This window comes from Myxine glutinosa, chromosome 13, assembly GCF_964187855.1.
Source record: "Myxine glutinosa chromosome 13, kmMyxGlut1.1, whole genome shotgun sequence".
Taxonomy (NCBI): domain Eukaryota; kingdom Metazoa; phylum Chordata; class Myxini; order Myxiniformes; family Myxinidae; genus Myxine; species Myxine glutinosa.
The window spans coordinates 80,317,373-80,332,172 of NC_136273.1; the positions used below are offsets into that span (position 1 = coordinate 80,317,373).

A 14,800-nucleotide genomic window follows, 5' to 3' on the forward strand; every position below is an offset into this window, starting at 1 on the left:
AATCCAAGATGGCTGCCATACCACGTGACCTATGACATCACAATTATCATAAAAACATTCTGCATGGGTGTCACTCCTACCCAGAAAGTTTCGTCTCAATCGGACATGTGGTTGCTGAGAAAAACGAGGTCTAGCCCGTGCGGACGAACGTCCGCCACCGAAAACATAAGGCCTCTGGCTACCTTCGGGGCGGAGGAATAAAAAGTTAGGGACGATTTATGACTAAACTTGGTGGACGAGTTGGTTCGGTGACAAGAATAAGCCGATTAGATTTTGGTTCAGGTCCGAATCCAGATCCGGCCTATCATTGGGATACAAAACAAACTTTTCAGCCTGGTGGAGGTATGCGCTCTACCAAGTACCGAATACCCTTCTAGTTATAAAATGAATTGCATTCCAAGGATATACAAGGAAGATTTGGCTAGGATGATGTTATTTGGCCCATATACTTTATTCAGACCCCTATTAACCGAGTGCCGTTCTAGTTTACAGGTGTGTTTCAAGACTCTGGACTTTGGACAGATGTTTGTGGAACCCAACGGGATCCCCGTGCAGTAGAAAAATGTAATCGGAAACACAAAATAGATCAAAGGAAACGCAAAAGGGGCAAAGGGTTCCGCAAAAATTGCTTCGGGAAGGAAAATAAAACAGAAAACAGGAAGTAATCCCAGCTAATCAAACATGGAAAATTCAAACTACTTTTTAACGGCCCCCCAAAAAATTCACCTTCCAATGGGATTGGCCACCAGACTCGGCGGCGTAATGGTTAGAGCGTCTGTTCTGAGTCTGGGAGGTCAAAGGTTCAAACCCTGCCTGAGTTGTACCAAAGACTTTTTTTTATTAAAATTGGAATGTGCTGTTTCCTTGCGTGACGCTCAGCATTTAAAAGGACAGAGCTTGGACAAACAATGCTGGGAAGGCAATGGCAAACCACTCAAAACCACCCCAAACCACCCAGCAGTTTATTGGCAAACTCTTGCCAAGAAACTGCTTTGGTAGCACCAACACTCTGTGAAGAATATGGAACATTAAAAAATAAAATGGGGTCGGGCAAAGTTGCGAAGGAGCACTTTGGCCGAAGTGTTTCTCCACCTGGACGGTTAGTACAGACATTTGACCGAAGCCATTTTGTCAAGGGTGTTGGTGTTAACTCACCGACTCAACACCTACTCGACGCCTACTCGACGCCTACTCGATGCCTACTCGATGCCTACTCGATGCCTACTCGACGCCTACTCGACGCCTACTCGATGCCTACTCGACGCCTACTCGACGCCTACTCGATGCCTACTCGACGCCTACTCGATGCCTACTCGACGCTTACTCGATGCCTACTCGACGCCTACTCGACACGGGATCTTTCACGTCCACCAACTTATGCAAGCATACGAGACACCCAACTTGTTGTCCATCCGTGGGACGCAACCTCTGTGATGCAGAAGCCCTACCTGCGAAGCCCAAACGTCAAATAGACAGTTTAGAGTCTGGTCAGGAATCCAACCTCGGCGAGACAGCTCAAAGGTAAGTGCACCTCCATAACATCTTCTCAGCCATAAAATATGGAAAGCTCATGAAAAAGTGTAACTTATTCGTCAATATCAAGTACATCTCCCAAATTAAACCAGTTGTTAGAAGTTGAAAAAAGAACTGAGTTAGGGTGTGCAGCAAAGACGATGATCAAGCAGGCCCAAAATGAGAGGTAATCTCACACCAAATTATGAAGCACAACAGCACCCAATCGGAAGGGTCCAAACCTGCATTAAGGTATCCGTCTTAAACATGTATCAGGTCCAATTGAGCATTTGCCTTGCTCCGTGCAGACTTCGCTGCAGTGACGAGATGCACGACGGAGAGTCATCGGAGTATCAGTGATTATCTTCAGGCAGGTGTGAGCACCAACAGACTGGTTGTTTGCCCGGTGACAGCTGAACATGTTGAACATGGTGTCACGCGCCAGGGAGCCATCATCTTGTTATATTAGCGGTGACGGCATCGTGTCTCATTTGCCGTCTCCACATGCTCGACACATCTATCTCCGTTCACATGTTCTGCGCATCATGATATTTGATTTTAACAGTTCTCAAAACAAGTACTTCAATTGTGCAAGATGCAGGCATCACGCGTGATCGTTATGAATTGAATTGTGATTTCATGATACCAACAAGCCAGCAGCACCATAATGAAGGGCCACCATTATGCACTCATCATCATCCAAATTTTACAAGATTGCTTTGTGGAAATTGGAAAGAAGCAAGAAATCGCAAGTCGGACATGAACATGGACATGCTCGGCAGAATGGTGCACGATTACCATCGAGCTGTCCAGCCTGGCTGGGTTCGTTTCCCGAACTGACTATACGCTGTTGGATTGGTTCTTCCCAGAACAGATGAATGAATGAATGATCGTTTTAAGACCATTTGTCCCCACTAGAGCGGGGGTTAGCCTTCAGGGCCCCATGGCATCATGGTTCCCTTTTCGAGGCAATGTTTTTATGGCCGGATGCCCTTCCTGACACCAACCCTTAGTCGCCTCTTACAATGCGCAGGGATACGGTGTACCTATTCTAAATCGGGCTACACACCGAGATCATTCATCCCAGCAAGCTGGTGCTCAATTTGCCGACCTCGGAAGGATGACAGGCTGAGTGACACCGTGACAAGGTTGAACACGGTCACGGGCCCGGGTTGACACTTGCAACACAAGGTTGTCACAGGTCAATGGGATATATTGTTCCTTCATATTGTTCCTCATGGGCATGGTCATGAGGTCTTGCAACACAGCTTTGTGCTTGGTTGACAGAATAGGCAAACCCCCTTCCCCCAGGTATATCTGGGAGGAGGTAAACAAGGGAATTACTCTTGATAAAGACCAGTGGAGGCCCAGTGCATGCCGGGTTGCTGACCGAAACATTGGGTTTTTAAGTCAAAACAGTAGGGTGGAGAACGGTATGTATGTATGTGTATATATATATATATATATATATATATATATATATATATATATATATATATATATATATATATATATATATATATATACAGTCACGTGAAAAAGTAAGTACACCACATGTAAAGTTTTGACTTTTTCAACATATTTCAACATACAGCGATTTGATCTTCATTTCAACAATATTGACAGATAAAGGTGATATAATATAACAAATATCATGAAACATTTACATTTTGTAGTCCATTGTATAATTTAAATAAACATAAATGCAAATTTCGCATGTGGAAAAAGAAAGTACACCCTTGGCTCTAATAGGTGGTATTGCCCCCTTTGGCAGAAACAACCTCAAGTAGGCGTTTTTTATAACTGTCTACCAGTCTCTGACATCGACTGGGAGAAATTTTGCCCACTCCTACATGCAGAAATCTTTCAGCTGTGTGATGTTTGAGGGGTTTCTTGCATGCAAAGCTCGTTTCAAATCCCCCCACAACATCTCGATGGGATTTAGATCCGGGCTTTTACTTGGCCATTCCAGAACCCTCCATTTCTCTCTTTTAGGTCATGCCTTGATGGATTTACTGGTATGTTTAGGGTCATTGCCATGTTGCAAGGTCCACCTTCGGTTGAGCTTCAACTTTCCGATAGATGGCCTCACATTATCCTCAAGCACCCTCTGGTACAATGAAGAATTCATAGTGGATTCTATGATGGTGAGCTGCCCAGGCCCTGATGCAGCAAAGCTGCCTCAAACCATAATATTTCCACCACCATGCTTTAAAGTTGGTATCAGGTTCTTGTGGTCAAATGTTGTCTTTGGTTTTCGCCAAACATGTCTTCTGGTACTGTGGCCAAATAGCTCTACCTTTGACTCATCTGTCCAGAGCACATTGTTCCGGAAGTGCTGGTCTTTGCCTGGGTGTTCAGTGGCAAACTTTAGTCTTGCCCTGATGTTCTTTCTGGACAGCAAAGGTTTCCTCCTGGCACACCTCCCATGTAGATCAAATTTGTGCAGCCTCTTTCTAATGGTAGACTCGTGCACTTTGACATCAACAGTGGCAAGAGCTACCTGTAGGTCTCGTGATGACATTCTGGGGTTCTTAGAGACTTCTTTCAGCATCTTGCGGTCTGCTCTCGGGCTGAACTTGCTGGGGTGGCCTGGCCTGAACAAGTTGGCAGTTGTTTGGAATCTTCCCCACTTGTAGATGATCTTCCGGACAGTTGAATGATTGATTTGAAATTGTTTGGAGATCTTTTTAAATCCCTTCCCAGACTCGTAGGCATCGATAACCTTCTTTCTGAAGGCCTCAGAGAGTTCTTTTGATCTCGGCATGGTGACGCCGCACACTTCAACAACAAAGAGCAAACCAAACTAAATGTCTGAGGTTTAAATAAGACAGGTTCCTTCACGATCCTCTCTAACGATGTTCTAATCATTTGCACCTGAGCTGGTGCACCTGATTCTAATTTTAGGTATTTGAAGTATTGATAAATGTAGGGGTGTACTTACTTTTTCCACACGCGAAATTTGCATTTATGTTTATTTAAATTATACAATGGACTACAAAATGTAAATGTTTCATGATATTTGTTGTATTGTATCACCTTTATCTTTCAATATTGTTGTATATATATATATATATATATATATATATATATATATATATATATAGAGGGTGGTCCAGAAACCCTGGGTACATTTTGAAGAACCATACCTGCAACAAACAACTAAGTTTATTATTGTTCTTTGGTGTAAAACAAAACATGGACCACCTTTAGAGGCCATTATTCCCCGCAGAGCAGGGGTTGGCCTTTTTCGGGCACCGTGGTCACCTTTTTGAAGCGATGTTTTATGGCCGAATGCCCTTCTTGCCACCAACCCTGGTAGTCGCCTCTTACGACACACAAGAAATTACCAGTGAGCTGGTACTCAATTTGCCGACCTCGGAAGGATGACAGGCTGAATGAACCTTCCTGGTGTTAATTCAACGATCAACCGGGATTCGAACCCAGGATCCTAGGATCCCAAGCTGGCACCCTAACCGCTAAGCCAACACCAGGCTATTGTAAAACAAAACATTATTACTCATTAAACCGTCAAATCAGTCGAATATACATGAAACAGATCAGTTCAAATGTTCAAACTGCTTTCCTTCATTGTCTATGCACAGCTGTAGCCGTGGCGAAACACTCTGACACACAGTTCTGCATTTTTCAGTCGTTAAGGCAGCAATCTCATTACGGATTAATTGTTTCAAGTCTCTAAGGGTTGTAGGATTCCTCGCATACACTTTGTGTTTGAGGTAACCCCAAAGGAATAAATCACAGGAGGTTAAATCACAAGACCGTGGCGGCCATTCAACCGGACCACGACGGCCAATCCATTTGTCTGTAAAGTTCAAATCAAGGGCCTGGCGTACACTGGCAGCATAATGAGCAGGCGCACCATCATGCATGAACCACATTTGGCCATAATTGAGTGAAAATTCATGCTGCTCCAACATTAGAAGGTAATTTGCAGCATTCACATTTTCTTCAAAAAATATTGGTTCAACCATGCCTCCAGAAGAAATGCCTGCTCAGACAGACACACTGGCTTGATACTGGACGTTGTGCTCAACAGTAAATCGTGGGTTGTCTACTGCCCATATCACGCTGTTATGACGATTTACAGAACCAGATAAAGTAAACTTGGATTCATGTGACCACAAGATTCTGTTCTGCAAATCATTGTCCATATCCATTAACCTAAACAATGTCTCACATGCCTCAACGCACCTGTCAAAACCATCCTCAGATTGTTTTGCACCAAAGAACAACAATAAACTTAGTTGGTTGTTGCAGGCATCATTCATCAAAATGTGCCCAAGGTTTCTGGACCACCCCTGTATATATACACACACACAAATACACGCAAATACACACACATATACAGTGGTGGCCAAAAATATTGGCACCCTTGAACTTTTGTTGGCACCCTTGCACTTTTGTTGGCACCTTTGCACTTTTGTTGGCATCCTTGCACTTTTTTTTTTTTTTTTTTTTTTTTTTTTTTGTATACAAGATCGAGGCTCGTGAAAGAGCGAACATTAATCACACAGAAAGACAAACAGACACATAAAACAAATAACATCGGGAGCGGTAGACAAGATGGGGAGAGAGGGGGAAGGACACAAACACAACATTTGAGAGCAGGGACCGAGAGACATGGAGACATCGAGAGATCTGTGGGAGGGAGAGGGCTTTGGGGGGGAGGCATGTGAAGGGGGGGAGGCATGTGAAGGGGGGGGGGGTGGGAGAGGTATAAACATATGGACACTGCCAGGATTTCCAGGAAATAAGTTGGAATTTCAAACAAGGTGGATCTGGGGTGAATTAGTGGGGGTAGAAAAGATCAAGGTTATGGATGGGGGAAGATAAGAGATGGTGGTGAACAGCTGTTTTAAAGACCTGGAGGGAGGAGAGGGATTGAAGGGAGTGTGGGAGTTTGTTCCACAGGCGGGAGAAAAGAGGAATGAAAGAGTGAAGGTGAGCAGAGAGCCGAGATTTCGGCAGTTTAACCATCAGAGGGTTGCTGGCAGATCTTGTGCGACCTGTAGGAATATTTGGGGGACAGAGCACAGAGAGAGCTGGGGGAGCAAGGCCGGAGAGGAGTCGGTAGAAGACAGAAAGACCACCTACCTGCCTGCGGTGAGTGAGTGAAAGGCCCTCAGAGATAGCTTCATCGCGGGAGATTCCAATGATTTTGAAAGCTTTGGATTCAACAGCGTGAAGCCGAGCCAGGTGTGAGGCAGGAGCACCAGCCCATAGGGGAGAACAGTATTCCATAGAGCTGCGGATGAAAGCCTTGTATGTGGTGAGGAGCTCAGGTGTGCCGAGGAAGGACTTCGCACGACGGAGGATGCCCAGTCGGCGACTGGCTTTGGCTTTTGTTGGCACCTTTGCACTTTTGTTGGCATCCTTGCATCAAATAAATGTTGGCACCCGTGCATCAAATAATGCACCATTTCTTCCAGAAAATTGTTGAAATAAAAAAATATTTTGGTATCCACATTTGTATTTCTTTGATTTGCAGTGGAACAAAACAAAAAAAGCTGAAAAAATTACGAATTCTAAGCTTATTTCACAAAGAAATCCTAAAATGGCCCGGACAATATTATTGGCAACTTTTAGAAGTTGTTAGAAATAATTAGATTTCAAGCAGGTGACTCGCATTTACTTTGGAATAGAACTCACCTGTGGTGAGTTACAGGTGCCTGCAATATAAAAATCACTCATTCAACCAGTTTGAATAGAGAAAAGGAGTCATTCTGCTGTTTGTGTCAGTGTGTGTACCGCAATCAGCATGGAGAAAAGAAAGAAAACTAGAGAATTGTCTGAGGAAGTCAGACACAAGATTGTAGCCAATCATGGACAATCTCAACGCTACAAGTCCATCTCCAGAGACCTTGATGTTCCTGTGTCCACTGTACGCAATGTTATTAGGAAGATTTAGGCCCATGGCACTGTAGCCTACCTCCCTAGCCGTGGCCACAATATAAAACATGATCGAAGATTGCAGCAAAGGATGGTTCAAATGGTGGAGAAAGCACCTCTATCAACTGCCAAACAGATTCAAGCTGACCTTCAGACACAAGGTACGACAGTTTCAACTCGCACCATCCGTCGCCAACTCAATGAAAGTAGGACCCCACTGCTGAGAGAGAGACACAAGAAAGCCCGAATGGAGTTTGCTAAAACACACCTGAACAAACCAAATTCCTTCTGGGAGAATGTCCTGTGGACTGATGAGACCAAAAGAGCTTTTTGGGAAAGCACATCATCTCTATGTTTACAGAAAACAAAATGAAGCCTTCAAAGAAAAGAACACCTTCCCTACAGTCAAACATGGAGGAGGTTCAGTGATGTTTTGGGGTTGCTGTGCTGCCTCTGGCACTGGGCACCTTTAATGTGTGCATGGCATCATGAAATCAGGAGATTATCAGGGACATTGACCCCAAACACACTTCAAAAAGCACCCATGAATGGTTCAAGACAAAATGCTGGAATGTTCTGAAGTGATCAGCAATTAGTCCAGATCTAAATCCCATTGAACACCTGTGGGGAGATCTGAAAACAGCAGTTGGGAGAAGGCACCCTTCAAATCTGGGAGAACTGGAGCAGTTTGCACAAGAAGAGTGGGACAAACTGCCAGTAGAGACATGTAGGAAGCTCATTTATGGCTATAGGAAGTGCTTGACCGCAGTTATTTTGTCCAAAGTCTGTGCTACCAAATATTAAGTCGAGGGTGTCAATAATTTTGTTGATGCCATTTCTTTTTATTTTCTGAATCAAAAGCAATGGTTCTGTAATATTAACAGTGAAATAAAGAATTGTGGAGACCAAATACTTTTGTCAATTTCAACGTATTTTTCGAGAAAATTAGAAAAATTTTGAGTTATTTGAAAAAAGTGCAAGGGTGCCAATATTTTTGGCCACGACTGTATACACACACACACACACACACACACACACACACACACACACACACACACACACACACACACATAAATGCAAGTTGCCTGATTGCGTCTGATCAGGGTATACGACGTAACCACAGCACATATAATGCTGAGTGTTGCATCATTTAAGAGCTATTGGGTCCACATCGTGCAGGGATAGGTTTACAAATATTAAAATTCCTGCAATTCCAAGTAATTTGTATTTTTGATGTGCACGTGGTGTATATACTCAGAGTCGTTGGTTCAAACACATACCGGAAATACAAAAAAAAAAATCTTAAAAAACAAAAACAACCTGTTCAGTCAATTCTGTCAACGTATCATTACATTTCCATCGATTTAATTAACTGGGAAACCTTATCAGTCTTCACAGTTCATGCCTATTATGCTTTCAAAGAAAAATCCTGATGAAAAAAAAAACGACTTGATTTCACTTTTCAACCAATTATCTTGCAAATGTAAACTGGGTCCCATTAATTTATGCATCCGTTGTGCTTGGTGGTGGAAGCGAGGAAGGGCTGGTTGAGTGCTTTCTCACGCCTGGGCGTTTTCTCGTGAGTCATCTCCACCCGCGAGTCACTAAGACAAAACGGAGCCTTCCCTGGTCCTGCAGCATCCATCTTCACCCCAGCAAGGAGCCACAACTCATGGACCAAGCCATCTCCTTACTCCTGCTCTGATTGCCCTCCCTGAAGTGGCCTCAAGGGCACACCCAGTCTTGGTCTCATTCTTCCTCAGTCTTATCCCTCCCTTTATTCATCATCTTATCACTGTAAGTGTTGTGTTTGTTTGTGTGAGTGTGTGTCGTTGGTTGTTAACTCCATATGCGGGTTTCAGAAGGTGGAATGGAGTCCTCCCAGATCTCAAAGTATCCACCTTTGTGTGTGTGTGTGTGTGTGTATATATATGTATATATAATTATATATATATATTGGCATCCAGGTGTAGTTGCTGCATGTGGATGTGTATGTGCCCCTGCCGGCCCACCTTAGCTGACCGTATCGAGGTTGAAGGGCCGAAACGGGATGATGCTGAGGACCTCGATTGAGGACCCGGTTAGTGCGGCACACTTATGACCAGGTGTGTTTTGAACTTATGTAATTATATATATATATTGCTGTTCTAGTTCGTTGTTGTTTTTACAATTAATACCCACCTGGGAAATTACAGAAATCTCTTTGAAGTAAAAAGAAGATATTCGGACAAATGAAAGCAATTCAGAGATGGTTAATTGTAACAATTTTGCATCGAATGAAAACAGGAGATCATACTAATAATGCGCAGCTGTAAATTACTGCACTCGCCATGGCACAGCACATATTAACCGTGCCTACCTTCGCATGGTGCAGATCCACTCCATACATGGACAGCTTCTTGGCATTCTCCAGAAAATGTAGGTCAGCTTCTGCAGGAGACATCCCCCTGGACAGAAGAAAACAATGAAAAAACAATTAGACCTGTGGCCATAATTCTAATGGTTGGGATAGGGATGTAACTCGAGCCATTTCTAAAAGGCCAAACAAGAATTGGAAATTCTCAGTTGCTATAATCTAAAAATAATGGAGGTTCGTACATTCATAATATAATAATGGAGGTGACAGACATTCTGAGAATTCATGACAAGTCAAGAAACGTTTCAATTTACAGCCAATCATGGACAGATCACAGCTTCTTTGCAAGATACTCGATATGAAAGTGGCGGGCCATTTGCAATTTATTCAGGGTGCCGTAGATAACTCGAATACTCTTCGCGAAGGACCTCATGGTATCTCTAGCATCCACCAACGACCAGTTTTATCAGGCGGGTCCTCCAACTCAATGTCCTTCCGATCCACAGAACACACATGAATTAATGCATGAGAAACACCAGGGTGGCAGTGCATACCTAGGTCAAGATCCAAACCTAGGCTACACAACAACAACGATATTTCAACAAATCTTTTTAACCAAAATAAGATTCACAATTGCAGAAGACAGAGCATAACAACTCAATATGGTGCTATAAACGATGCACGACACACCACATCCATATCATGACAATCACAATCATACGATACCATCATATGATACATGGATTCTACACCCACAATACCAAAATTCAAAGCATTCATTACGCAGTTGGTGAATTAACCATAACATATCATAATGCTAATGCTTTACCACAATTATAAGATTCATGACCGATATATGATTCAATCAATTGTATTCACAACACCGAAGACAAGTCAAGCATAAGTATTCAATCATGTGCATGGACCATTGAGCTACGAGATTGCACTTGCATACCTATACCTCACCACGTAGCAAAGTACAGGTAATCACAATCAGTGAAAACCAAAAAGGATGCTTTAGTTGGTGTTGTTGTTGTATAGCGCCGGACAATTCACTGGAACAAGCCCGTGGCACGGAGACAGCCGATTGATCTCCCTGGAGCGACCCAAAGATCCTCCATATCTAGGATGGTGTAACCCCGCCTTGACAACGTCGGGGCCATGACAGAGTTCCCTGGTTCTCTGGAACAAACCCTTGGCACAGAGATAGCCGATTGATCTCCCAGGAGCGACCCAAAGATCCCCCATATCTCGGATGGTGTAACGCCGCTTTGACAAAGTTGGGGCCATGACAGAGTTCCCTGGTTCTCTGGAACAAGCCAGTACCACAGAGACAGCCGATTGATCTCCCAGGAGCGACCCAAAGATCCCCCATATCTAGGATGGTGTAACCCCGCCTTGACAAAGTTGGGGCCATGACAGAGTTCCCTGGTTCTCTGGAACAAGCCCGTGCCACAGAGACAGCCGATTGATCTCCCAGGAGCGACCCAAAGATCCCCCATATCTAGGATGGTGTAACCCCGCCTTGACAAAGTTGGGGCCATGACAGAGTTCCCTGGTTCTCTGGAACAAGCCCGTGCCACAGAGACAGCCGATTGATCTCCCAGGAGTGACCCAAAGATCCCCTATATCGAGGATGGTGTAACCCCGCCTTGACAAAGTTGGGGCCATGACAGAGTTCCTCGGTTCTCTGGAACAAGCCCGTGCCACAGAGACAGCCGATTGATCTCCCAGGAGCGACCCAAAGATCCCCTATATCTAGGATGGTGTAACCCCGCCTTGACAAAGTTCCCCGGTTCTCTGGAACAAGCCGGTGGCACAGAGACAGCCGATTGATCTCCCAGGAGTGACCCAAAGATCCCCTATATCTAGGATGGTGTAACCCCACCTTGACAAAGTTGGGGCCATGACAAAGTTCCCCGGTTCTCTGGAACAAGCCCGTGCCACAGAGACAGCCGATTGATCTCCCAGGAGCGACCCAAAGATCCCCTATATCTAGGATGGTGTAACCCCGCCTTGACAAAGTTGGGGCCATGACAGAGTTCCTCGGTTCTCTTGAACAAGCCCGTGCCAGAGACAGCCGATTGATCTCCCAGGAGCGACCCAAAGATCCCCTACATATAGGATGGCGTAACCCCGCCTTGACAACGTCGGGGACATGACAGACTTAGAGAGAGAGAGTGAGAGTGAGAGTGATAGTGAGAGTGAGAGTGAGAGTGAGAGTGAGAGAGAGAGAGAGAGAGAGAGAGAGAGATATAGAGAGAGACACAAGAGGGGAAGGGCCGGTCCATGGGGACCGATCGGCACTCTGACCATGACTCGGCTGCCCTGATGAAGCCGGGCAGCAGGGAAGAATGGGGAATATTTGGCCTCTGCCTTGAGTTGCGTGGTGCAACCACCACGAAGAGGCATCCTCAATAGTTGCAGGATGCTTTAGTTGTGAGATTACATAAGCAATCCAAATCCTGTTGTGATGTCAGAAAAGTTGCCTGGATGTACCATTACACCAGGCACCATAAGACGCCTGTAAATTCGAAGCTGCATCATTTGGCGAGTGAAACCATCAGGTTGCAGATTCGAAAAGACGTCATCCTCAGGTCGTTATCAACCTGTAGTGAATCGTCTGACAGTTTCTCTCCTCGGTTATCTTTACCACTACCACTGAACATGGATGGAGATTATATTTCCCCCTCCCCCCCCCCCCCCCCCCGTTTGGCTGACTGTGAGCAGAGTATCTCAAAAAGTTGCAGACGGATTCAGCCAAAGGTCGGTGGACAGCTTGGGTGTGTGACAATCACAAATTGATTACATTTTGGTGAATTACAATTGATTATATTTCGGATTTTCATATATATTTTTTAATTTTGAAAGCGATTCTTCATAATTGAGAGATAGATCCAAAAACAAATATGACAAACACATATGTCTTTCATTCAATCCTTCAAATTGTCAGAACACACTTCCAGTTGCCCTGCAAAGTCAAATGTATTTACAGTCTTGTCTGCTCAATTTTGTCACCATGACACGTCCAAACAATGTTATTGAGAACCCTTGACAGCTCGTTCTGTTGACAATTAATTTGTTTTGCGCTTCTAATTGACTGAGTGTTTTCACGAATCCAAACGATTTTGAATAACAACAACAAAACGGAACATAATTGCAATATAAATGAAGTGAAATGTTGGGATTTACACTCCTTCTGAACACACAGCTCATAATCCTTGGATTTGTCATTCAAATCCCATATACTGTATGGCAGCATTATGCTCCCGAGTTGTGGATGGGAGGATAAGGAAGAGTGTGGAGAAGGAGATCGGAGGAGAGCGGCAGAGGTTTGGAAAGGGTAGGGGAACTGACAGATGGGATGTTCGCGCTGAGACAGCTGGTGGAGAAGAGGTTGGAGGTGCAAGGTGAAATGGCATTGGGATTTGTGGATCTGGAGAAGGACTACGGCACTGTCCCGAGAGAGATGGTGACACTGAGATGGATGGGAGTGCCGGAAGCAGAAGTTAGGTTGGTGGAAGGGATGTACAAAGGAATCAACGGAAGAGCTTTGGTCGATCCTGGGATGTCAAGGATTTCAATGCGAGCATCGGATTGAGGCAAGGAAGAGCTCTCAGCCCTTAAGCAGGGAGGTGAAGATGAGGAAGTATGCAGACAATCTGGCTGTTGTGGTGGAGAGAGGGCGGGAGATGCAGGAAGTACTGGGGGAGTGGAAGGAGGCATATGAGAAATATCAGGTGAAAATGAGTATAGAGAGGATAGAGGTGATGTGGGTCGGGCGGCAGAGACAATGAATGAATATCAGCTTAGAGGGGAAGGAGATCAGACAGAAATAGGTTCGACTATCTGGGGGGAACAGCGACCGGGGATGGTAAAAGTCAAAATGCAGAAGTGTGCAGGTGGGTGTGAATGCTTGGAGTTGGGTGGAGGGAGTAATGGCAGACAGAAAGATATCAAGGAGATTGAAAGGAAGGTTGCAATGTCATGCATAACGCCAGCCTACCTTTACGGTCTGGAGACGGTGGCACTGACAGAGAGACAACGGGAGGCTGCAGGTTTGCGAGAAAAACGGGGTCATGAGGATTGTGGGAGTAAGGAGGGTGGATAGAAGGAGAATGAATGAGCTGAGAGAGGAGATTGGTGTGCAGATGAGCTTGGCGGAGAGATTGGTGAAATGCTGGGGGAGATGGGATGGACACCTGTTGTAGATGGGGGATGAGAGAATGGCAAACACAGTGGATACCTTGAAGGAGCAAGGTAGGAGGAAAAGAGGTAGACCTCGCTTGAAGTGGGTGTATTGTGTAAGGAGGGATATCAGTAAGGTGGCCGGTGGTGGTTGCAGGATGGAAAGAGTTGGCTGAGGACAGATGGGAATGGAGGAGTATCGTGGTCAAGGCAGGGCAGAAATTTGGTGCCATTGGACCTCACCCATTATAGAGGGAAAAGGAGAAGAAGAAGAGAAGAAGAATACTGTTTATTGCCATTTGTTTACTTTTGCTCTTGTAAGTTATGTAAAGATACACACTGGTGTCTTTCAAGGTTCGACATGGAATACAAGTCAAAGCTCAATCATGACCCTTCAATAAAGGCTTAACCCACGAAACCTCAACTTCTCCTGGTTTCCCACTGCGGTTGGCATACCTCAATAAACGTGCTATTGATGTCATCCATTTACTATTACAGGTAGTTCACAAGCAGAAAAAGCAAAACTCTATTCACAAAAGATCTCAGAGATTTCAAAAGAATGGATTGGTCTGTTTATGGCTGATGATTCAGGAAACCCAGGTTCAAATTCAATACAAACAGGTGTTTTCACATTATCTACTCTGTCCTGGGCTGCCAGGATGGCCTAGAAGTATGCACACACGTCTCTAAGCTCTCTAGCTCGGGTTCGAATCCCGACTCAGGGAAAACTGTCATTTCATTGTTTCACAGGCAGGATGACTCACCAATGTGTGTGATGATTCATCAATGACCCTCGAATTGATGATAAACTTGGCATCCCATCTGATGGCATTA

The 14,800-nt window shown here is 44.7% G+C and overlaps 1 protein-coding gene across 8 annotated transcripts in view; it reads right to left on the bottom strand.

Moving 5' to 3' along the window:
* Nucleotides 1–14,800, bottom strand: part of LOC137439046 (protein 4.1) — a 320,573-nt gene that overhangs the window by 76,630 nt on the left and 229,143 nt on the right. For all 8 annotated transcript variants that reach the window (XM_068134670.2, XM_068134667.2, XM_068134668.2 and 5 more), the window contains one exon: nucleotides 9,782–9,869. In XM_068134670.2, the coding sequence (XP_067990771.2) occupies nucleotides 9,782–9,869 (88 nt within the window). The remainder of the gene's footprint in view (nucleotides 1–9,781; nucleotides 9,870–14,800) is intronic.